The sequence below is a fragment of the Bos indicus x Bos taurus genome, chromosome 15, assembly GCF_003369695.1.
Source record: "Bos indicus x Bos taurus breed Angus x Brahman F1 hybrid chromosome 15, Bos_hybrid_MaternalHap_v2.0, whole genome shotgun sequence".
In the NCBI taxonomy this organism is placed as follows: domain Eukaryota; kingdom Metazoa; phylum Chordata; class Mammalia; order Artiodactyla; family Bovidae; genus Bos; species Bos indicus x Bos taurus.
In genome coordinates this window covers 17720892-17745915 of record NC_040090.1, presented here as the reverse complement: position 1 = coordinate 17745915, position 25024 = coordinate 17720892, and the positions used below count along the sequence as shown (strand labels likewise).

The following is a 25024-nucleotide window of genomic DNA, read 5'->3' as shown; positions in this document are numbered from 1 at the left end:
ACAGCAGAGTGCCCTTAAGTGCCTGTACCTAGTATCTATTGCAGAACAATTTCATTTCTTATACACTTAGCATTTCACAGATAGACAGAAGGTGCACACTCAACCAACATGTGACTCCTAACAGCACCCCTGTTTCTCATTTGCTGTTGCCTCTTAAAGGTCAGGGTGTATGAGAAAAACCATGAATTTTAAGTCACATGGAGTTACTTCCATTTCTTGCTAATTTAGTGGCCATAAAGTAGTTCCAACCTCTTAGAATCTGTTTTCTGATTCACAAAATGAGGCTGACTTGAACCTCCCCAGCCACTCTAGACACTTGTGAGAAACATATGATAAACGCGTGTTGAATGATTTTGTGAATAGTAAAACACTATACTGATGAGTTCAGTTATTAATCGATTATGTTTGTGGGGGCAACAAAGATAGTTTTTTTGGTTGATATTCAGCATGAGTTACTGAGGGATTAGACCCTCTGGCATCTGCTCATCTAAGGCAGGGCATGCGTGGTTTTCGGCAGGACTTGTAAACACACCAGGTTTCTGCTTTTCCACCTCTCTGGGCTGTTGTCGCACACTTGGAGTTCCTCGGATGAAAGGGATAATGGAAGCTCACAGGTGCACTGCTCCTCCATCAGCGTGCACGTCATCGTGACTCCTGTTCACGACAGGGAGCCTTCTGCTTTGCTCATTTGTGAGCTGGAACTATTTTAATCATCGTAATGGTATTAAGTGGGCTGTTATCTGGGTGCTTCTTTTAATTAGATGATGGTAAGAGAAAAACAAGGATCACAAATTATTCCCTTTTGCAAATATGTAAAAGATGCTGAATTATTTATTGAAGTTCACTCAGCTAGTAAGTTGAAGAGCTAGGATTCAGCCCAGTTCTGTTTGACTCTAGTTCCCACATTTTCCCCACTATGCCTTACTGCCTCCAGATCTTAAGAGTCTACATGTTTAATTTCTACCTGGGCTCTTCAGACCCCAAAAGGATCTATGAAGATAGAAATAAAAGTCTATGAACTATTTTCAGTATTTCAAAAATTGTAGTGAGAAATCTTACATTTAACTGCAACAGAGCAGAATTATGTTAACTTTTTTCACCCCATGGTGACCTAATTTGTCAGTTATTCACACAAGAAAACTAATTAAATATTCAAAAATGTTGTATGTTAGACAAAGAGTTTCAAATTCTGAAGCCTTTGGAAGGTACATGGGGGCCCTTGATGGTGAAAAGATTATGAAATGCAGCCTAATCCCCAAACTGCAAACTCATGGGTCATCAGCCAGCCAAATCTAGCCCAAAGGCGTTCTGTTTGCCTCATAAAGTATTTTTTCCAACTGACCAGCATTTAAAAGTTGAAAGATTTCACATCAAAAAGCAGGTTTTTTTCCAGCTTCTTTTGAAAATCCAGAATTTTTAGCAGTACTGAGTCTGTATTTACCCATGACATTGACCAGCTGGCTCCTTAGAAGGGGTATGTACTTTGCAGTTTACCAGACTCCGCCTGGCCCAGTTTGTTTGCCTCATTCATTCATGTTACCTATGGGGAGTTGACTCATTGGGAAAGACTCTGATGCTGGGAGCAATTGGGGGCAGGAGGAGAAGGGGACGACAGAGGATGAAATGGCTGGATGGCATCACCGACTCGATGGACGTGAGTCTGAGTGAACTCCGGGAGTTGGTGGTGGACAGGGAGGCCTGGCATGCTGCGATTCATGCGGTCGCAGAGAGTTGGACATGACTGAGCGACTGAACTGAATTGATGGGGCCCCTATAAGCACTGGAATCTCTGATGCCCAGGCTCATCCAGTCTCCTTATTTTGTTGCTTAGTTATAAAGTTAAACCCATCCCCTAGTGGTAGTCACACACACATTTTGTACCCTATAGAGTTTGTGTCTTGGGCTGCTTCTTAAGGTGTTTCATGCACACTTGTCTATTTGGCTGTACTGTATCTTTGAGAACAGTAGTCACATTCTCATTATTGTTTAAGGGGTTGGGAATGCAAAGAAGAGTAAGACAGAGTTCCTGAGAAAGGTCAAGTAGTCTAGCATTGTTTCTTTTTAATTCATGAAAGTAGCTAGGACCCTGAGAAGTACCAAGTGCCTTTTCAAGACCTACTTGCTAGAGTATTGTGAAACAGAATGGGGTTGGTGTTGGTGTCAGAAAGACCTAGGTTAAAGTTCTTGTCACTATTAATTGTCCATGTAAGCAATTTACGTAAACTCCTGGATTTCAACTCTCTTGTCCGTAAAATGGGTATAATTTTAATGCCTGTGGGGTGAAATGAAGATCGAATGATCTGATGCTCATAAAGGTTAGGCATAGTGCTTACCATTTAATAACTGTGAGAATATGGTAACTCTTAGGGTTAAACATGCAATTGGCACTAAGTTAATGCTTGTTGAATTAACAAATGAACAGGTAGAAAAAATTGAGTGTAAGGATTTAAATGTGTTTAAGCCAGTAAATATCTATCAAAGAAGAGGTCACCAGAAGTGTGTCTAGCAGGCCTGGAGACCACAAATTTTTCATGGCTTTGAATGTCTGATTTTGATGAGACTACAGTAAGCACATGCTGTGGCAGAGTCAGCACCCATAGCTCTTTAAGCAGATGGATAAGCTTACCTCTGTGGAATAACATCAGCCTCTGTTTAACGCAGGTTGATGTAAGGCTGAGAAGAGAGGAATGCATTTCTAATAAACTTGTGAAGTAGACTCATGCTCAGTGTTTTCAGAACATCCTCAGGACTTCACAGCTGCCCCGTGGGCTGGCCTCTGTGATGCAGCAAGGTGACATTATCTCCTTGAAGGATTGTTGCGGTTGCTAAGGTGACTGCTAGAAGGGGGAATGCATTAGCCGACTTTCCCAATTTTCCCAGGGCTCCTGGACTGCTTCCTCCTTTTTCAGCCTCAAAGGCCAGGCAGAGGGGAACAGACTTACTCACTGCCTGCCACTGCTGTCTCATTTAATTGTTACACTGATCCACTGAAACGGTTTACCATTCAGATGACAAAACTGAAGCTCAGCGAGATCAAGGGACATGTTCCAATTAGGGCAGTAGCAGAACCAGAACTCTGGCTCTTTCCATATCTCCACAGAGCGTCCCACAGCCGACCTCTCCCTCCTAAGGATTCCTCTTGGCCCTCAACCCCATCCTCATCCTCACTCCCAAAGGGAAACTCAAGTAAAGGGCACCAAAGTGGATTTCCTGGGTAAATACACGCCCACTCTCTCCTTACTCATTTTCAACGCATGTTTATTAAACACCTCTATTATGCCAGGCACAGCTCTTATGACTAAAGATACATGATGAACAAGACAGGTGCGATCCCTTCCCTGTTGGAATATAATTCTGGTGAGAAGAGATAGACAAAAAAAAACTAGTAAACCATTAAATGAAGAAAATAATTTCAGATAGCAGTGTTAGAAAGGAAATGAAAAAGGGTGACTTGATAGAAGGGGGTTGGGGAGACGAAGCTGCTAAAGATAAGGTGTTCAAAGAGGGGCTAAGGAGGTCACTTTTGAGCTGAAACCTGACTGAACAAAGGGGCCAGCCAAGCAAAAATGGGCATGTGAGCATTAGAGGCAAAGGGATCGGGAGTTCAGACTCGAGGCTGGCCGCTGGTGACCGTCACAGCAGGCCACTTCACCTTTTAGACTTTTTGAAAATATAACATGCCTCATAATGGAACATGTTTCTGATTTATAATCTGAATCATAATATTACGTTATTCGGCATTACTCTTTTTCTTGGTATTCTGCAATGGGTTAGTAATGTGGCTTCAAGAAGGCTATGATCTCTACAAGTCATGGAGACAAGCTGGCTTTATCCACAAAGAGAGGACATGTGAGTTTACATGTATTTCCTTCTAGAGAACCACATACCGCAGACTGAGCCTGAGGACCTCACGTTGTATGTTCGAGGATGGCAAGGACCCAGGTATGGCAGAGTCAGACAGGTGTTCCCAGAAACCCAGTCACACACAGGGAGAACTCAGATACCTAGGAAGCGAGCTGCTAGTCGGTGGCGGGGCGGGGGCGTGGGGGGGGTGGGGGGTGGGGGGGGTGGGGGGTGGGGTGGTGGTGAACATTTATTTTGGTGCTATATAGCATTATTCCCAGGATACCTTTGGTTATCACAAGATAACCAGGATAGCCTGGTTACCACAAGGAAGGAAATAAAATTCTTTTTGTAGGTAAGTATGGACTCAGTCAATACACAGCAAAAAATAGTTTAGGAGATAGGAATAGGGGACTGTCATGAACTCAAACTAGGATCAAGTGGAGTGACTTAAAGCAATAAATCACTGCCTAGACCTAACATAGGCTGTCCCAACCCAGATACCCCAAAAGTAATAACAGGAATTAGAAAGCTATTTGCAGTATCTCAAAAATCTGGATGGACAGTGAGACTACACAGGCTGTCATTTACTTCTCATGTCCTTTCAGGTCATTCTTTCGTTGGTTTGTTCAGTATTTCAGTAAATCCTTAATGAGTTATTTCTGTGTGCCAAGTATTAATGACAAATGCTACGAAATTTTTTAAGTGGGTAAAATAGGGATCCTTGTTGTTGAGACATTTAAAGCATCTGGTGGAGCAAAGAGACGAGGAGATGGCTCATTACAAAGCAGCGGAACGTGTGCTGGTCCGGGTGCTATGGAGTGCTTTGAGAAGCCCAGAGGGCAGGAGAAAGGCAAGCCATAAGGCCTTGGAGAGCTTCCTAGAGGAGACATTACTAAACCTAAGTTTAAAGGACATAGATAAATTAGCCAGATGGGTCCAAGGGAATGAAGTTCTTGGCAGAGGAAGGATCATGTACTTATATATAGGGCTTTTAATTCTCCAGAGTACTTAATGCATTGTATCAGAATTGTGTTCAGCTTTGAGTAAGAGAAAACTCTGGTATCAGTAGCTTAAGCAAACAGAGGTTTATTTGTTTCACATAATAAGTCTGGAGGGAGGTGAGTGCTGGCTTTGGTTCAGTGGCTAATGATGACCATTCTGCCATGTTCCTCTGAAACTCCCTGGGCTTTTCCTTCATGCTCATTGCCTTAAGATTGAAAAAGGGCAGCAGCTCTGGGTGTCATATCCATGTTCAAGCATGAAGAAGGGCCATGTCTGCATTAATCAGAAAAGTGAACGCTTTTTTCCAGCAAACAGCCCCCCCGACTTATCCTTCTATGTCAGAGGCTTGAACTGGGCTCCGTGTCCCCATCCCCCACTGCAGTACAGGCTTGGTATGCAGATATTTAACCCTTCCTCACCCCAGAGTAGAAAGCATCAGGGAGAGCGAGTTGAGAATGACTAAATTCAGCCAATCAATAGTATCTTGCCAAACTTTCCATTTCACTTGCTCTTTGTAATAAGCTCACACAGTAGGAAGAGCCAGTGTTATTAGCTCCACTTTGCAGAAGAAACTGAGATTTGGAGAGCTAGATGGTGCCTGAAATCACAGAGTTGAACATTTATTTAGTGATAACAAAAAAGAAAACGGAGAGCTAATGTTGACATATGCTTATTACACACCAGACTCTAGCTGAGCACTTAACATATGGTCTCTCCTTTCCTCCTCATGCAGTCCTTGAGGTCTGTCTCCTCTTGTTAGAAATGAGTAGTCCAGGTATGGACATAACGAAGGGCATATTGACGTGACTTGCCCAGGATCACAAAGCTAGCATACAACAGAGCCAGGATTCAGACCTCAGTTCTACAGAGTGTCAGCCTGATGCCCTTCTTGCCTCTGCTACCTTGAAACTCTCATAACTTTCTCCCTATGAACCCAGTGAATGTGCCAGCTCACTGACATTGCCCAGAGCCCTTGAAGCCACCTCATCCCAAGCCCCTCTTACTCCTAATTTATTTGACCCACTCCTGTTTCTTCATTATTGCTTTATGGACATGGAATCCAGCAACACATTATGTCAAATGTCCTGCCGTTATGAATGCATTTCCTTTCATTGTAATAGCACCAACCATAATGAATACATTCTGGATCCATGCAGATGTCACTGGTGTTTTCAATGCTCTGTTCTAATTTATGTTGGGAAATGAATACTTAAAGTATTGCCCAGGCTCCCATTACTCCAGAGCAAATGAGGGCTGCCCTGTGTGTGTGCATATGTTTTTGCATTCATGCAGCAGATAGGATGTTTGGGTCAGAATGAATTGTGTACCTGAAGTAGGAGTCTGGCTCTTTCCTGGAAGGGCACATTGGAAGTAATGTGCTGTGAACATCAGCAAACCTATGCAGGCAGGTTTCCTAAGGGATAGAAGGGCCTACCCAGGGAGCATAAATTATAGTCAGACATTGTTAGAAAGGCAGAGAGAGAGCCTCGCTGATTGAGGGGTCCAAGTTTGGGGGTACCCCCAAGATCTTCTTGACCTTGTGTGTATAGCCAGCAAGGTTGATGTGCTTGGTACCAGCCAATCTCATCAGTCAGCACACACCATCACAGACTTTTGACATTGAGGGTAAATAGTGAGACAGGCCCACCAAGGACCAGAATGTGCTCAGTTTGGAATTAATTATGTGACCTGATCTTTATGGTGAGAGTCTGTCTATGAAATAGAGGGATGATAATAGTCACAGAGTCTGAAATGCCCAATAGTAGTAGAACGTTGCCTTTATGGAGAGAGGCTGGGGCAGGCCTCCCCTATATTTGAAACAATTTGTGGACCAAGAAGTGCTAGACATTTAGCCTGCTGTCTGCAGGGGGTTCTTAGGGTGATGTTTTTAGGTATATCTGAATGATGCTAAAGCTGAAACTCCAATACTTTGGACACCTCATGCGAAGAGTTGACTCATTGGAAAAGACTCTGATGCTGAGAGGGAGTGGGGGCAGGAGGAGAAAGGGACGACAGAGGATGAGATGGCTGGATGGCATCACTGACTCGATGGACGTGAGTCTGAGTGAACTCCGGGAGTTGGTGATGAACAGGGAGGCCTGGTGTGCTGCGATTCATGGGGTTGCAAAGAGTCGGACACAACTGAGTGACTGAACTGAACTGAACTGATACCAAACATATCCTTTCCAAGGCTTGGGATCTCAGCAGTTAAAGGGTACCTGGAAGATAACCTGTCAGGCCCAATATTGTGAATCCCCATTCAGAGGTTCTAGGAATTTTAAAGGAGGTGATGTGGTGGTTTACAGAATGTACGAGTATCCTACATTTCTATAAAATCCTATGTTTTTATACCGCACCTATTTCAGCGAAATCTTTTAGATATTCGGGACTTGCCTGTTAATAAAAATTGGCCACTCAGTGATTGCAAGGCAAATTAAAGAAGAAATAGAGGTTGCAAACTGAATTTAGAATGGGTAATGGGTTTGGGCGTGCGTGTTTGTATACACATATGCAAAATGCAAATATTGGGAGGGGTCTGGAAATGTTTGGTTTTGCCTTTAATAAAAAAGGGGCAAGCATGACTCTAAAATTTGGCTTGGGGGGCAAAATTTCTTTCTAGTCTCTAAGTAATCTGAAATCTCACTAGATTTTTATTGCTGAAAATCTATCAAAAAATGAGGCTGTGGAATTTCAATATCTATCCTTTTCTGTTTCATAGGGTGTACTTTTCCCTCTGAGTCTCTGGAGCCTTAATTTTTATACAATTAGTCACCTGACTCTTCTGTCAATACCTGAAAGACAAACTTGAGAGAACTGGTTTCCTCAAATCTACCTACAAGTATAAACTCAGTTAAGACCAGTGCAGTACTCAAAGAAGTTATTGCTCTTCCCTTCATGCCACAAAGCTACTTGAACTTGTCCTACACTGAAAAGTCTATTTTACAGGAAGTTCTGTAGAACCAAATATACTGTTTGGGGGTTTAGTTAAAACACAAATGAATCTAGCTCTGAGCTGAATCTCTTGCGTCTCAAAGTCTCCATTCTTGCAAATTCAAATACTGGAAAGGCTTGCTGTATCCTCGAAAAGAAAAGGAGTCGAACAGTAAGAGAAAGATTGTTCACCATTTCCTCAGGGACAGTGATATAAAGCACAGTTTACTTTTGCCCTGCGGCAGGGTTTAGTCTTGCGTCAACCTAGAAAGCCTTTCTGAAAGGGGTGCAGGAATGAGGATGCAGATAGAAGCTGCGTCCTGCACCAGTGGCTTCAGGTTTCCATGGACTTCGAGCAAGATGCAGTTTACCACCAGCTTGAGTCAGAAGTACCAGAGAGTAAAACCCACAGAGAAATCTAGGTCTTTGTGCCCCTGTTGGGGTCAGAGTGAGGAGCAGGAGCTAGGACACAGTATCAGCCCGATTCTCCTTCAGTTCACTGCTCCCTGCTCGACTAAGCTGGCTGGCAAGCCAGGGAAGCAGCCTAAACTGCCCTCCCGAGGAGCTGCCCATCTTACGAGAGTTCCTCAGGTAAATGTGCCTTCAGGGGACTGTATAACTAAAAGCAGAGCCATTTGCATTAATTCATTCTTTTGCCTCCTAAAGTGCTCAAGGCTCCTGCCATACATATATATATATGTATGTATACGTATATATATAGCATAAGTTTCTAGTCTCTAAGTACCTGTACTTACAGTCTGCTCTAAGATGATTGATGGGCTTCCCTGGTGGCTTAGTGGTAAAGAACCCACCTGCCAGTGCAGGAGGTGCAGGTTGGAGCCCTGGGACTGGAAGATCCCCTGGAGAAGGAAATGACAACCCACTCCAGTATTCTTGCCTGAAAAATCCCACAGATAGAGGAGACTGGCAGACTACTGTCCATGGGGTCGCAGAAGAGTCGGACAGGACTTAGCGACTGAACAACAAAGATAACTGAACAGATAGGGAGAAGACCAGCACCCAAGAGAATATGACTCTGTTTCCTGAACTCAAATTGTCTGTGCTTCCACTGCCATTCTTTTGTAATAGTTCTTGGGTATGAAACAAACTCAAGATTTAAAAAAAATTTTTCAATAATAAATAGTATCTACTGAATGGGAACTAGTTGAAGCTAAACCTATGTATTTTTCCCAAACTATCTAAAATAAAAACAAATTGCAATAATAGCTGTCATTAAATATTTACCTTGTGCCAGATATTATATTAAGGATTCTAATAAGGTGTCTTATTTAGATTTCACAGCTACTCAATTATAAAGGTTTTATTGAACCTGTTTTACAGATGAGGATACTAAACTCAAAGAGGAAAGTGACCTGGGTTACATTGTCTGCTTGTCTCAGAACCCAGTCCTTCTCTTCTAGGTGGTTATTGACACCTAGAAGATGGAAGAAAGCTTCTATCAGACACTCAGTTAGCCCACTTACGATAGATAGGTTTCCTTTTCTTTTAAATGGATCCCAGGAAGGGCCACTGTGCTCTACAGACCCCACACCACACGCTGATAGCTGATTAACCCAGGAGTAACTCAGAGCAGGTAGGTCAGAATGAGGCAGCCCTGGCAAGGAGTCACAGCTCACATTTCTTTTTTTTTTTTTTTTGGTAGGAAGAACATTGGCTTTGCAGTCAGACAAACTTGAACTCCAAACATGATCGAGTCACTGACTTCTCTGAATGTCAGTTTACACATCTGTAAAATGGGGAATCAAAATGTCTTCTTCACAAAGATGCAGTCTAAATTGGATGAGAGACTATATAAATACCTATTATAATACATGCCGTTGAGTAATTTTTAAGAAATACAAAGTTGCTTAAAATTTCATTTTATTCTATCATCAAAAGGTTTCCCAGACACCCTGAAATGTTTTGGCCTTAGCAGTTAAATGGTTGAAAAATGCAGTGTTCTGCGTTTCCCAAAGGAGGGCCCCTTCTTTAGAACCAGTTTTGCTTTTTCTGGCCTGTTTTTCCCTCCAAGACAGGAGGTGGGCTGCTGCTTTCCTTTCTGCCCTCCTTATCCCATCCCTCCCCAAAGTATTCTCTCACCTCCCACTTGTGATTTCCTTAAGTGCTTTTAACAGTCGCTTGACACTGGAAGGATATTCTCAGCAGGCATGCAACCTGTAATCGCTGCTTGTTGCTGACGTGACCTTGTGGTTGACCTCTGAGAAAGCAGTGGGGACTGGAGGAGGCAGCCAGACTCTGCTCCGCCAAAGCAAGACGATGAGTCCCAGAGCACCTGGGAGGCAGCGGGAGGCATGGCTCCTCATGCCTTCCCACCTTGGCTCCCCCTGTCCAGTGTGTCTGGAGGTATAATCAGGAGAGAATTGTGGGATGGGTGAGGTCCCATTGTTCTTAAACAACACCAACCCCAAACAAAATGAAATCAGAGATACGGAGCACAGTGCGGCTGGAAGCACGTTTCCGCAGTGTGCGTGTTACCCCTGTGAGAGGCGTGCAGCGCCCTTAGGAGCCTCCTGCCATCACTAGAGCCCACCAGCCATCATCCCATGGTCTTCCCCCCACGCCTGGCTGGGGGTCTAGACTGCCTCCTACTTTTCTTAATCTTCTAATTCCCATTCTCTTCACCAAGGGAAAGGTGATTGAGGTATAGGAAATGGGGGGAAAATGCAAAGCCCTTACCTCCATTTCACAACTCTTAGACACAAAACTGCTCATCAGATTTCTGATAAGTCACAATATATGCCTTTGAGAGGCTGCAAGCTGTCCAGAGGAGGAACAGGCTAGCATCCTACCAGGTTAATAGCACCACAAGAGATACCTGTAGTGGAGGGGGTCAATGCCAGGGAAGTGGATTTCACATTAAGTACTTCATCCCCATCTTTGTGACTCTTGAACTTTTCAGGCACTTTGCCCCAAATCACACAGCCTAGATGGCCTAAAGAGGCTTCCAGTGCCCGCCGTGTTCACAGCCCCCTCCTGAACACTTCACCTTGTACTCTACTTCCTAGCCCTCGTGGGCCTTCTGAAGTTTGGGCTTTATAATGAATGATCCTGTTTATAGACATGGTTCACTGCTCCAGCTGCCACTCTGCCCCTTCAGTGCCTTGCCTCCATGGCAATTTTCATGCATATTCTCTTAACTAGGCTGCTTCTAGCTTGCCTGGTCTTATCTACCCACCCTCAGGATCCTGTATTTCTACCACTCCACCATGAGCTGTGGAACTGCTAAGGTCCCCAGGGCCCTACAGACAGGACCCAGACCCTGAGAGTCTGAGGGGGAATGATGAGTAGTCTCTGTAGGCTGGAGTCTCTGTAGGGCTTCCCAGGTAGCGCTGTGGTAAAGAATCCACCTGCAGTGTGGGAGCCGCTCAAGATGTGTGTTTGATGCCTGGGTCAGGAAGATCCCCCAGAGGGGGAAATGGCAACCTGCTCCAGTATACTTGCTTGGACAATCCCATGGACACAGGAGTCTGGCAGGCTGCAGTCCATGGGGTCGCAAAAAGCTGGATATGATGAGCACACACACATGTAGGCTGGAGGGTCAGCACAGCCTCGTGAAACACGTGGACTTGAAAGCTGGTATGATTTGAGTAGGGCAAGAGAAAGGATATCGATACTCCAGGCTGGAGCAAGAGAAGGCCTTGTTATGACTCGTTAACAGCTGTTAAAACCGTCAGTGTGAAGGAGGAGTTTAGAACTGGAGCTGCCACAGAGATTTAAGGATTATCTGTGGATTTCAATGCTATTACTGTTCTTTACCAGAGGGGAGGGAAGGGAGAGTTGGAATGAAAGCGAGAAAATAAAGCCTCTAGTATGGAGTTATGTCAGATTCGTGGAGTCATTCTACTCTCCTCCTCTAGACGTGTTTCACATTCCTGTGCTAGAGGCTCATCAGAGAGTCTCATTTTGACTCCTAGCAAGAGTGCCCTTTACAGTTACCCTGCGACTATTCATGCCATTTAAAATAAATCAGAGCTAAGTGGGTGATCATGTTGTCCTCCTTGTAGACCAGTGGTTCCGGCCTTTGTTGCTGGGTTCCTGCAGTTAATCTAGTGCCATTTCCAGAGACTGGTCTTCGCATCCTCCTCCATGGGCCAGAGGAGGCATCTGAGTAGCCACCAGAGTCCTTTGTCCCACCGGGCTCCGAGCACTGTCAGAAATCAGACTTAGATCATAACAACAATAGCAAAGTCTAATTATGCGAGGCAAAGGATGTGTTACCTAACCTTACTATGGGAAACATTCCACAAGATACACATGTATCAAATCGTCACATTGTATACCTTAAATGACACAATAGCTTGTGTCCCTGATGTCTGTAATAGAGATCAGGAAAGCTGGTGAAATGAAATCAGACTTCAGAGAGGTGGGAGAAGCCATGTGAGAAGGAATAGAGCTTTCTCTTTTCATAGATCAAGTAGTTCCATAGACTTTTCTTAAACTCTTATATACAGAATTCTCATCTTTTTATTCTTTTCTTTCTTTTTTGTATATATTTTAGCCCAGAGCCATAAAAATAGTTTTTAGGGAAGAGTGGCCTTATTGTCTCACAGCAAAATTTATTTTTAATTTAGAAACCACCCCTAAAGGGATTCTCTCATCTTTTCCCCAAAGTGATGAGCTGAAATATTTATTTTGTTGGCCCTCCGACCCGTCTGGGCAGGGCTGGGTGAGGACTGTGTGGCATGTTCTAAGTAGTGAGTGGGTGAGCGGGTAGGGAAAGCAGGAGATCTGTGTACTTTTGTTAGTTTCTCATGCTTACCGATATGCTTACTGTCCTGTGTAAACTTTAATTCCGACTGGGACTCCGAATGTGGAGTCTGAGAGAGCATCTGATCCAGGCAGGAGGAGGGAGCAGAGCTGAGTGGGGAAAGTTGCAGGTACTGTCTTGCACACCATTTCCTGACAAGAACAGCTGCTTAATGAGCATTTGCCATGTGCCATATGCTCCTTAGATTCATGAAGAACATGTGAGCCTGTTGTACAGACTTGTTGTACAGGTGAGGAAACTGAGCCCGGGGAACCAGGTGGTAAGTGGAGACCCCGTGGACTGGGCTTCCCTGGTACCTCAGTTGGTAAAGAATCCACCTACAATGCAGGAGACCCCGGTTCAATTTCTGGGTTGGGAAGATCCGCTGGAGAAGGGATAGGCCACCCACTCCAGTATTCATGGACTTCCCTTGTGACTCGGTAAAGAATCCGCCCACAATGCAGGAGAAAGGCTATCTACTCCAGTATTCTGGCCTGGAGAATTGCATGAACTGTATAGTCCGTGGGGTCGCAAAGAGTTGGACCTGACTGAGTGGCTTTCACTTCATGGACTGCAGCACACCAGGCTTCATTGCCCTTCACCATCTCTTGGAGTTTGCTCAAACTCATGTTCATTGTATTGGTGATGCCGTCCAACCATCTCATCTTCTCTCGCCCCCTTCTCCTCATGCCCTCAGTCTTTCCCAGCATCACGGTCTTTTCCAGTGAGTTGGCTCTCTGCATCAGGTGGTCAGAGTGTTGTCTGCTCTGGCTAGCTGAGTGCTGTGACTGGGCCAGTGGAGGACAGTTGCCTTCTAGGTATCAGCAATCAGTCTCAAAATACCTGATATATGTTGAGACTGAGCCATAGACAGGTTCTTCTGAAAATGGATGAACCAGGTCTGAAGTGGTAGGGTTATGTCATTTGAGTGTCACAGCAGAGCTGGCTTCAGGAAAACCTGGGAGGAAGACAGAACATGTATTTGAAAATCTTTATCTGCTTCCTTCAGCATCCTGTACTTATACCCTAGTCCTGGCCCTTTAAGGAGTATTACTTCTTTTTCCCCAGTGAAACTTAACCATCCATCTCAACCCATCAGCTTCTGGCTGACTCACCCAAAAACTTATCTGTGCTCAAGTGCTTATGGTAATCCTGTGGCCTACTCTTGTCTTGTAATATCTACTGATTTTTAACTCTGGGAGCTCAGTTTGAGTGAGTACCTTAGATTTAAGGTAAATGACTTTGATAAGGTCTTTAGATTTAATGGCTTATGTGGAGATCTTTTGCATGTAACAAAGGCAATGGCTGCTTTCTGCATAATGTCATGTTGGGTATCTATTCATTTCTCCAATGCCTAGGGCAGCCCTTTGAGTCAGAGCAGTGGTCTTTGTTCAGTCTTATGACTGGGCTGCTGCTGCTAAGTCGCTTCAGTCGTGTCCGACTCTGTGCAACCCCATAGACGGCAACCCACCAGGCTCCTCTGTCCCTGGGATTTTCCAGGCAAGAAGACTGGAGTGGGGTGCCATCACCTTCTGGGCAGTGGCAGGCAAAAGGATGATAGGCGTGTAGTGTTCAGTTCCTCTTTTCTCACTGTGCTTCGGCTCTCCTGCTTGGTGTGTTCACGTGTGTGGGGTCACCTCCCTCTCTTCTGGCCAGACTAATGCTCTGTCTCTGACAGCACTGACCTGGAGTCCGGGGAGAGCCTCAGGTAAGATGCTGAATGCATATTGGACGTGATGTTCATCTCCTTCCTTGGCTGTCAGCTTCGAGCAGCCTTCCTCCCAGTAAGGGCAGATTCCTACAGGCCAGACCTGTTGACTGTATCATAAACTTTTGGAATATTGGGAATGGAGGTGAGATGTTCTTAATTTCTTCTCCATTTCCTGGGGAGACTCCTGACTAAAGAGTGTGTATTGCAGGGGCAGGGATAGGACGCAGTAATAAACAGCCAGGGAACCAGGCCTCTGTCTGAATGGTGCCCTTACACAAACATCTCCTCTGCGCTCATCTCAGAGAAGACGTGCTGGCAGAGGTGCCTGAGTTACTAACTTGGCACAAACAACCTCCTTGTAGTTTCCTGTTTCCCTGTTACACAGCCCTCTTAAAGAAAGTACCCCCCCACCGCCCCCCGCCATGGGCCTTAGACCCTTGGACAAGTGAATCTGGCTTTGGCAAAGAGGGAGTCCTTGGTTCTTCTTGGGAACAAGAGTCCATTCACTCCAGACCCCCAGCATCATGCACTGGCACCTGCATTCCTCATCTAGGCTGAGTCTCAGGCTTGCACTGATGATACAGTCCTATTTGAGCAGCCCGATGCCTGCCTTCCACCGACACGGGATTTATATTGAGTTACCACTGGGTGTTTGGTTTTCCCTTCCTCGAAACATCTGTTTGTGCTGCCAGAGGGAGCGTCACACAGAACCCAGGCTGCACATTTTCAACATAGCCCTTATTCACGTTTTGGAGTGGAGTGCCAGCAGTGTGGTAGACGCCATATGGAGCTCTGCCACACTTCTCATCCCCTGTTTTTTCCCGTCCACAGCCCCCGCCACATCTCCTTAGGAGAGACTTCAGACCCATGAAGATAAGCATTAGGAGCTGCTGATGAGATGCTTCTCCTCTCGGCGTGCCCTCATGCACTTGATCTCTAGCCATTCTGAGTTTCTCACAGCTCCCTGAACATGCCAAGCTGTGTTGCATCTTCAAGAGTTTTTTCCAGCTGTTCTCTACACCTGGCATGCCCTTCTTCTGGCCCCATAGTCTTCCTGGATCATACCAGTCCATCTGTCAACATTACATGATAGCCTTTGCTGACTCTATAGGTGGAATTTACCACTTTTTCCTTCTCTCATAACACACAGGCTACATTCTTTTCCCGACTCTGAGCTCATATCTGATTCCACCCTGCCTTCCCATCACCTGCCTATATCAGGGGCTCAGCCTCTGTGAGCTGAGAGAAAAGCAGCTGACCTCAGGATAAAGTAACATAAAACAGTTGACTTTCAGTTGAGTGCTCATTTCTTGTTAGTGAGGATGCTAGATTGTTTACATCTGTTATCTCACTTAATACTCATCGACTCCGAGCAGTAGACCCCGATACTTTTGCCCCCTCAACACACATGCACCCATCATTCGCTATCTTAGAATCCTGCTCTGTTGTCCTCATAGTACTTTGCACCATCCGAAAGTATTAATTTGTGTAACTCCCTTATTACTTGCCTTTCTTTACTAGAAGTTAAGCTTCATGAAAACCAGACTTTGTCAGTCTCGCTCACTACTATCATGATATCATGTGTTACAGAACCTAATATATTGTGAATACTCAGTAAACATTTGTTCCCTGAGAGAGTGAATGGATGAATGGCTCCCTATTTTGCAGATAAGGAGATGAAGACTTAGAGGTTGTTTTGCCAGAGTTGCACAGCTCAGAAGGGCTTGGGTGGAAATTCTGGTCTTCCTCCAGAGTGGGCGATCCTAACATGTCACACCACCTCCTGTAGGCGTTCTCCTAGCAGGTGGATCTTAGCAATCCTAGGAGGAAAATCTGCTTTCCTGCTGCACCTAGCTTCTGCTTGAAGGTCAACCTTCCCCACCGCTCCCTTCACCAGCTGACTCCCTTCTCCTCGGCCGAGGCAGGTTGTGAGAGAGACTATGTACCCATCACCAGATTCGTCGTAAGTGCCAGGCATGTTGGTGAACGCTCGGGGTAAACAGTGAATGAGAAACAGATCCGGCCTCCAAGGAATCCAAGTAACAAAGACTGACATTTACAATACAGCCACGTAAAGGCATGCTGGATCCCTGAACCCCTGCAGGCTGCACAGGCCGAGCAGACATCCCTCAGACTACCTTTATCACCAGTTCCCTGAAGGCAGACAGTGGGGCATTATCTCGACTTAACACTGATTTTCTTCTGTAGTGGGGTGGAGTGAAAATCAGCTGAAGCCTTGAAGGATATTTTCTATGCAGCCTAATTAAATAGGACCTGGGTGCCTGTCACCTCAAGACAAGTGGAATTGAAATTGAAACTGATGTCTGACCCAGAGAGACTCTGTCCAGGAGATGGTATCTTAGGGGCGGGCCCTTTTGTATGACTGTTTGCTGAAGCTCACAAGAACCAAGGTGAGAATCAGAGGGAAATGGCTGACTTGCAGCTGGCTTGCTACAGGGAAGTCACAGACTGGCAGTGGTTGAAAAAACTGAAAACGTCTAGCTGTTTCTTTTTTAAAAAAGAGACTCTTGGGATCCTTGAGGCAGGGGGTGGTTTTCTAGTACCTGGTTTGGATTTGAGTCTGCCAAAGCCTTGGCAAAATCTTTAGCAGTCAGCAAAGGTTACCACCTATGCTGCTGGTATTGAGGCATTACCAGTAACCTGGCTGAATACATGTGGCCAAGCTGACTTCACATGCCCACTCATAGCTGCCTTCACTCAGCACTGAGTCCCCTGTCCATGGTTGAAAGCAAGGGCCAGACCCTGGTTATATTCCAGCTCTGCCCTTGGGATGTCATTCATTTCTCTACTTCTCACTTTTTTCATCTGTAAAATGGAGTGGTGGTGTTGTTACAGAGGGTTACAGTTAGGGTTAGGGTATTAGTAAATAATGTGAAAAGTGAAAGTGTTAGTCACTCAGTCATATCCCACTCTTTGTGACCCCATAGACTGTAGCCCTCCGGTCTCCTCTGTCCATGGAATTCCCCAGGCAAGAATACTGAAGTGGATAGCCATTCTCTTCTCCAAGGCATCTTCCTAACCCAGGGATTGAACCCAGGTCTCCTGCACTGCAGGTGGATTCTTTACTATCTGAGCCACCAGAGAAGCCCATTAGTAAATAATGGTAGCATCCATTTAGTGAGTACTTACAGGTATCATTATCCTCATTTTACAAACAAAGAAACTTTAAAGAGGCCTTTCACTCGGGGTCATACTGCTTTTCTTTTTTTTTTCACAATTCAAAAGACTTTTCCTTCAGAAATGATATTTTAATAAAATAATTTGTTTCAAGCATCAAGAACATTTTTAATATATAATAAAAATTTAAAACAAAAAATTTTCAAATGTTGATATCAGAGTTTATAAAAGTCTTTAAAATGTTCTATGTAAATTTTGAAATGTAGATAGGAAGAAAACTATTAAAAGTAGCAAAACATGTAATAATTCTGATAATTTTAGTATAATTGAATTAGTAAATGATTTCAGTATGAAGTTTGCATCTGATTTCATGGCATATCACAGGGCTTAATTGAATTTTTTTATTAAACTTTTTATTTTGGGATATGGCCAGTTAACAATATTGTGATAGTTTCAGGTGGACAGCAAAGGGACTGAGCCATACATATACATGTATGCATTCTCCCCCACTGCTCAAGGTCATACTTTTGATGCGTACTGGAATGAGGTTTGAAGCCGTGTCTCTGATTCTTAGTTGTGTGCTTTTATACTGTTACTACGACCACAGTAACCATCCAGCTTTCCCACTCCTGGATCTACACCTCAGCTGGCATTTCATCCACAGGAAGGAGAAGGGCAGTGAATAAACTCGCCTTTACTTCCATCTCGGCCTGGACGACTCTCCCTCCATAGACCATTAGGGTGAGGGGCAAACAGTTGAAGTCTTAGAATCCTGACCTGCCTTGAGTCAGCTCACAGCTGGATTGTAGAGGGCTGGAAGTTGCCAAACATGCAGCTATTTTATAAGGAAGATGAGAAATATCAATAACCTCAGATATGCAGATGACACCACCCTTATGTCAGAAAGTGAAGAAGAACTAAAGAACCTCTTGATGAAAGTGAAAAAGGAGAGTGAAAAAGTTGGCTTAAAGCTCAACATTCAGAAAACTAAAATCATGGTATCCGGCCCCATCACTTCATGGGAAATAGATGGGGAAACAGTGGAAACAGTGTCAGACTTTATTTTTCTGGGCTCCAAAATCACTGCAGATGGTGACTGCAGCCATGAAATTAAAAGACGCTTACTCCTTGGAAGGAAAGTTATGACCAACCTAGACAGCCTATTAAAAAGCAGAGACATCACTTCGCCAACAAAGGTTCGTCTAGTCAAGGCTATGGTTTTTCCAGTGGTCATGTATGGATGTGAGAGTTGGACTATAAAGAAAGCTGAGAGCCGAAGAATTGGTGCTTTTGAACTGTGGTGCTGGAGAAGACTCTTGAGAGTCCCTTGGACTGCAAGGGGATCCAACCAGTCCATCCTAAAGGAGATCAGTCCTGGGTGTTCGTTGGAAGGACTGATGCTGAAGCTGAAACTCCAATACTTTGGCCACCTGATGCGAAGAGCTGACTCATTTGAAAAGACTCTGATGCTGGGAAAGATTGAGGGCAGGAGGAGAAGGGGACAACAGAGGATTAGATGGTTGGATGGTATCACTGACTCAATGGACATGGGTTTGGGTGGACTCCAGGAGTTGGTGATGGACAGGGAGGCCTGGTGTGCTGCAGTTCATGGGGTCACAATGAGTCGGACACGACTGAGCAACTGAACTGAACTGAACAGAAACCTTTGCTTGGGAAGGACTGAACATGAACTTGCTTCTGCTTTATCCTCAGTGACACAGCATTCCTTGTCCATCAGACATGCCCATTTTTTACCAGTAAGACTTAGCCATTTGTAAACGTAATCATCACTTATGACACAGCATTTTAGTCCACACCTGGTGCCCCCGGTGGTTATCTGTGCCTGGTGATCACAGTGAGAGTTAGGAAAGAAATGGATCCCGGGCTCACCTGTGAGTAAGCTGTCCATGAGATTCCTGGGCAGTATCTCTAGGACCAGCAAGTTGCCCACACCTTGCCTGGGCAGACTTGGAATGTTTCTAGAACAGTAATTCTTTATGGGGTTGTTTTGATCATTCGCTCAGAATAACTGTGTTGAAGTTCCACTGGTGCCAGGCACATTATCAGGTACCAGTGACATAGCAGGGAACAAAATAGTTAAGGACCTTTACATCTCAAAACAATTTTAGGTAGTGATCAGTGCTGTGAAGACAACACAAGAATCTAATGTAATAGCACAGGGGTGGGGTTGCTACTCTAGATTGCTTGGTCAGGGAAAGTCTCAGAACAGGTGACATTGGAGCTGAGGCCTAAGTGTTAAGGATCCAGTCATTCCAAGCTGTGAGAGGAAAAGCTTTTGAGACCTAACAGCAAATGCACAGCCTTAGACAGGACCAAGCTCTGCTTATCTGAGGAGGCAAAGAGAGAGCTAGTGTGGCTGGCAAGTGGCATGAAATAGGTCAGAGAGGTAGTCAGGGGCCAAACCATGTAGACCAGGGCCTTTATTCTCAGGCTCTAGGAAGCCGCTGATGGATTTTAGTGGGCACTGGCATGACCTGTTGTGCATTTACAAACTATTACTCTGAGTGCAGTTTGAAAACCAAACAGTAGTGAAGTAAGAATAGAAATAGGAAAACCAGTCCAAAGTCAACTGCAGCAGTTCAAGCAGGAGATGGTGGTGGCGTCGGAGAAGAGGAATGGACAACCACAGGATAGAAGTGCAGTGGGAGAGGACAGAACTCGCTGGTGGACTCAGTGGGATAGGGAGATTTTGAGCACAGTGGCTGGTGCACATAAAGCGCTCAATAAGTTATAGTTGTTGACTGTTGTTATTAGCCAAGAGCCTATTATCAAACACCAAGAGAACAAGCTTGGGAAGCAATCTTGAACCCATTCAAGTGGCAGAATGATGCCTGTCATGCATGTGTGAGAGCGGCGTTGGCTCTTCTCTCTTGTTAATAAATGGCATTCTTAGAGAAAATGAGGCTTGCAAATATGATGATATGTTCAGGAACCAGAAACTCATGTTCAATTCATCTCATATTCAATAGAGGCCTTATTTAACTTGTGGCCTCTCTTAGCTTTGATTTCTTCATCTATAACTATACAATGTCCTGGGCACTTTCCAGATGCCAGGTTCCATGCCCAGCTCTCTCTACATAGGTCCAGCAGTCTCTCTCTACATTAATCCTCAGCTGATCCTTCCAGTAACTCTTCTAGGTAGGTACTAAGTTGTCTTCCATTTCCAGGTAGGAACACTAAACTCAAAATCCAACAACTAGTAAATGGCAAAGCTGTGACTCAAACCTAGGTGTTCCTAACTCTTAAATCCACATTCATAACCCTCTGTGACATGAGAAGTAGATTCTGAGAGTTGGTGTGCTTCCAATTTCCAACTTTCTACAACTTCCGGACCTCAATTTAAGGTCATCTTGGGACTCAAAACTACTGAGAACTAATATGGGACATTTGGGAGAAAAAGCCTACTATTCATACAGAGATTAGAGATTTATGTCAAGAGTGTATTTATTTATTGATCCTTTCTCCTCTCCCTTTGGTAACTTGTAAGATACAGCAGCTGAGGCAACAGGAAATTTGAAGTCCAGCATTTTATTAAATCTTATGTTTAAGATTTCTGTGGAAGGAAACTGCTTGAGAGAGATTTGGTTTCTGTTATGCACTTGCCAAGAAAAGATGAGGAAACTGGGTCAGGTGGATTTCCTGAAGGTGCAGGAAGCAGGGAAGGTAAACCCTTGAGCTATTTTCTGCTTCTAAACCCCACCCCCTGGAGTTGCCCAGGGCCTAATGGAGGCTCTGGGAAGAGTTCCTTTCAGCCTTCACGACAGGAGGTCATCGGTTATGTGAAATCCAGCAGTAGTGGAAGGGAGGGGAGGTTGGGGAAGACCAACAGATTGACAGAGAAAAAGGAGAGCTTGCAGCCTGCATGGCATTTCCCTCTTGAAGTTCAACAGAAAACCAAATAGTAGCCTAGAAGTTATTGCAGAGAGAAGAAACACACACCATCTCATTCCCACAGACACTGGAACTGCCCCACGTTGGCAAGGGTGGGGGGAAGATGGGCATTCTCATTCCTATTTGAGTAATGATTGTAAATCAGTACAGAATGATTTCTGGAGTGCATTTTGACAATAGTAGATCAATACTTTTACAAACGCATATCCTTTGCTTGTTGAGTAATACCTGATTCTTGGACTGGGACAGGAAATCTAGAGAATGAGGCTGTAGTGTTTGTAGTGTCGGAAAGTAAGGAAGTGTTTCCGCAAAACCTCAAAGCAAACCTCACATTCATGAGGGTGTGTCAGAGGTGACCAGATTGGACTATTACTAATACAAGAGCTCCCAAAGGCCAAAGCTGAACAATTTGAGTAACAAAATAAAGTAGCATTGGATTATAACCCAAATGTACAAATAAGTATCTGTGAGTCCATACTGATGTAAACAAATAATCCATAAATAAATAAATGAAGAATAGACAGATCTCATGTTCAGAAAACTTCAAATGATTTTCAGTACTCTGCCTTCATCCAAGGGGAGCATAAGTCCTCACTCCTTAGGTGTAGTTGCTCATCATGACTTCTTTCCAAAGAGTACAGTAGATGAAGGGGGAAAAAGAGTAACTTTCCAGTGGAAAACCTTTAACAAGTACTAGCTCAGCCAGGTGATCAAGGTCAACATCAACAGCATGTGGTATCAATAGCACGTGCCCTTGATACGATGGGATCAGAACAGCACTGCACTTCTGTGATTTTCCTTCTTAAGACCCATAACCATGAGAAGAACTTGAGACAAATCCCAAACGAGAGACATTCTCCCAAATATCTGACCAGCACTTCAGCACTTCTCAACACTGTCAAGGTCATCAAAAACAAGAAAGTCTAAGAAACTGTCAAAGCCAAAACAAGACTTAGGAGACCTGAGGACTAAATATAATGTAGTATCTCGAGTGGAATTCGGAACAGGAAAAAGGACATTAGGGAAAAAGCTAAGGGGATCTGAATCAACTATAGACATGATATATGTTTATATAAGTATTAATACTTATATCAATACTTTAATATTATATTAAATATTATAAAAGTATATATATTTATATAATAAGTATTATATAATACTTATAGAAGTATTAATACTAGTTTATATAATTATTAATACTAGTATACCAAATTTGTTGATTCATTCTAACAAATGCACTAATGTAAGATAATAATATTAAAGGAAACTAGATTTTGGAACCCTCTGTACCATCCTTGTAATTTTCCCTTTGACCCAGGAGTTTCCCTTCAGGCAGTTTTTCCTTTGGAAATAATTAAGGGTGAACCTAAAGATTCACCAATATGAATATGGATCACAGAGTATGTAGGTAATAGTGAAAAGGTAGAAATAATTGGTGTCCAATATTAGGTATGATAAACCTGTACAACTTAATCATGAATCATAACCTTATAGAACTATATTTCTTGATAAGGAACAGTATTCGTGATTGATAGTTGAAACAGAAAAGTAGACTATGAAAGAACCTATTGAAATATATAATTTTACATATGCATAGGAGGTGTATAGGGGCTTCCCAGACGGTGCTAGTGGTAAAGAACCCACCTGCCAATGCAGGAGACAGAAGAGATATGGGTTGGATCCCTGGGTCGGGAAGATGCCCTGGAGGAGGGCATGGCAACCCATTCCCATATTCTTGCCTGGAGAACCCCATGCACAGAGGAGCCTGGCGGGCTAAAGTCCAGGGGGTCCGCAAAGAGTAGGACATGACTGAAGCAATTTAACATGCACAGGAAGGGTATAAATGAATATATTTCTATGTGTTAATCATCAGTGAATAACACCATGGGTTTTTTTTTTTTTTTTTTTCCTTTTTACGAAAGCAGTACTTGTTTGCTCCAGAAACTACAGATCAACAAAAAACAAAAAGTTACTTTTTAATTAAAAGAAAAATGGTTGGGGTTAATTCCATTATAAATCCAGCAGCAGCAGTAGCAGAAGTCTCAGTCCTACAGAAGGGAGTTCTGGGAACAGATGGAACACTGGCAGGCTAAGAAGCCTGCCCGGTACTTCTGTTCAGGGATTTCCTTATCAAAGGGCACTGCCTGAACAGGCCTGCTGGTGCCTGTCCGTCCTCCATAGAAAAGGGCCGCCACCCACACAGCCTCTGTGGAGTGTGAGAAAGGCAGCCACCTGTCAAACGATAAACAGGTTGCACGGTACATAGAGATCAAACTTAGCACTGTGGTCAGTGTGTGAATCTGTGGCCACTGGAACCCCAAGCCTCTCTCAGAGGTGCCTACCCCAGTCTGTAGGGGCAGAGGCAGCTGGGAGGGCTGAGAGACAAACCCAGTGTCTATTTCCTTCTCCTTCCATAGTCATCCTACCCTTAACTAGAAATTTTTCATCTTAAAAAAGAACTTGCATGTACCTTCCAATTCATTACAACAACCCTTGCTGCTGCTGCTGCTAAGTCGCTTCAGTCGTGTCCGACTCTGTGCGACCCCATAGACAGCAGCCCACCAGGCTCCCCTGTCCCTGGGATTCTCCAGGCAAGAATACTGGAGTGGGTTGCCATTTCCTTCTCCAATGCATGAAGGTGAAAAGTGAAAGTGAAGTAGCTCAGTCCTGTCTGACTCTGAGCAACCCCATGGACTGCAGCTTACTGGGCTCCTCCGTCCACGGGATTTTCCAGGCAAGAGTACTGGAGTGGGGTGCCATCGCCTTCTCCAACAACAACCCTTAGAGGTAGATAATTACTATCTCATTTTTCAGGTAAAAATGGAACCTAGAGCTCTTAAATGGCTATCTCTTACCATCTGGGTTACCAAGGGTCAGAGGATCAGGTTTATGTCTCTCCTTTTACACTAGTGCAGTTTCATATCTGAGGGTCCTAGAATCTTCATAGGCTAGATCTACCATTTGCAAGCTGTGTACTTCAAGCAAGTCACGTAGCTGCTCTTAGCCTCAGTGTTTTCATCTGTAGGATGGAAAAAGTCACTATCAGGGTTTAGTGAGATTGTATATATAAATTGCTTAGCTCAGTGCCTAGAACATGAAGTCACCCATCTGCGAACAGTGGTTATTATTGAAGGAGAGAAGATTAATGGGATAAAGTGTAAAGGGATCTAGAGAGAAAAGTGCCCTTCTCCCTGTTTCCTGTAATTTGCGAAGAAAGATGCAACAAGGCTGGTGCCACTTTAGACTTCAAGAACCACGATGAATTAGATTACCAGAGGTTACTGAACTAGGGTCTGCCCTAGGTCTTGAGCAAGCGCTACCGTTCATCAACCTGGCATTTGGGCCCAGCCAGAAAAAGAGGTGAAAGAACTTGAACACTTGAGGTCAGCCTTCAGCTTGAGTTGGAGAAGCATGAAGCAAGAGGGTAGTGCACAGGAAGGAAGAGAAAAAACGTACAAGTGAGAGCTAATTAGCCCAGCGAGTGTGTAAGCCAGGAAGGAGCTTCACTTTTGTCTGGTTTGAAATTTTGTAAATTTCATTAAGGTGAAATTCACCAGATGAGGAAATGAGGTGACACAGCAAAGCCAGGACTAGAACTATGGGGTCCTCTCATGTATTTCTCAGTCATCCCAGGATAAACTGAGGACATTTTGCTTTATATTTGTATCTCTTTTAAATTTATATTTATATCTCTTAAAACTAATTTGTATTAGTCC

General features: G+C 44.1%; 1 protein-coding gene across 2 annotated transcripts in view; it reads left to right on the top strand.

The window, feature by feature from the left end:
• TRIM44 (tripartite motif containing 44) overlaps positions 1 to 25024 on the top strand; it is a 113995-nt gene that overhangs the window by 77527 nt on the left and 11444 nt on the right. The window contains exon 5 of one of the 2 annotated variants that reach the window (XM_027562660.1): positions 3876 to 3942. The exons of the other annotated variant lie outside the window; for it this stretch is intronic. Within the exon in view, the coding sequence (XP_027418461.1) occupies positions 3876 to 3897 (22 nt within the window). The 3' untranslated portion in view covers positions 3898 to 3942. The remainder of the gene's footprint in view (positions 1 to 3875; positions 3943 to 25024) is intronic. 2 annotated transcript variants of the gene reach the window in all.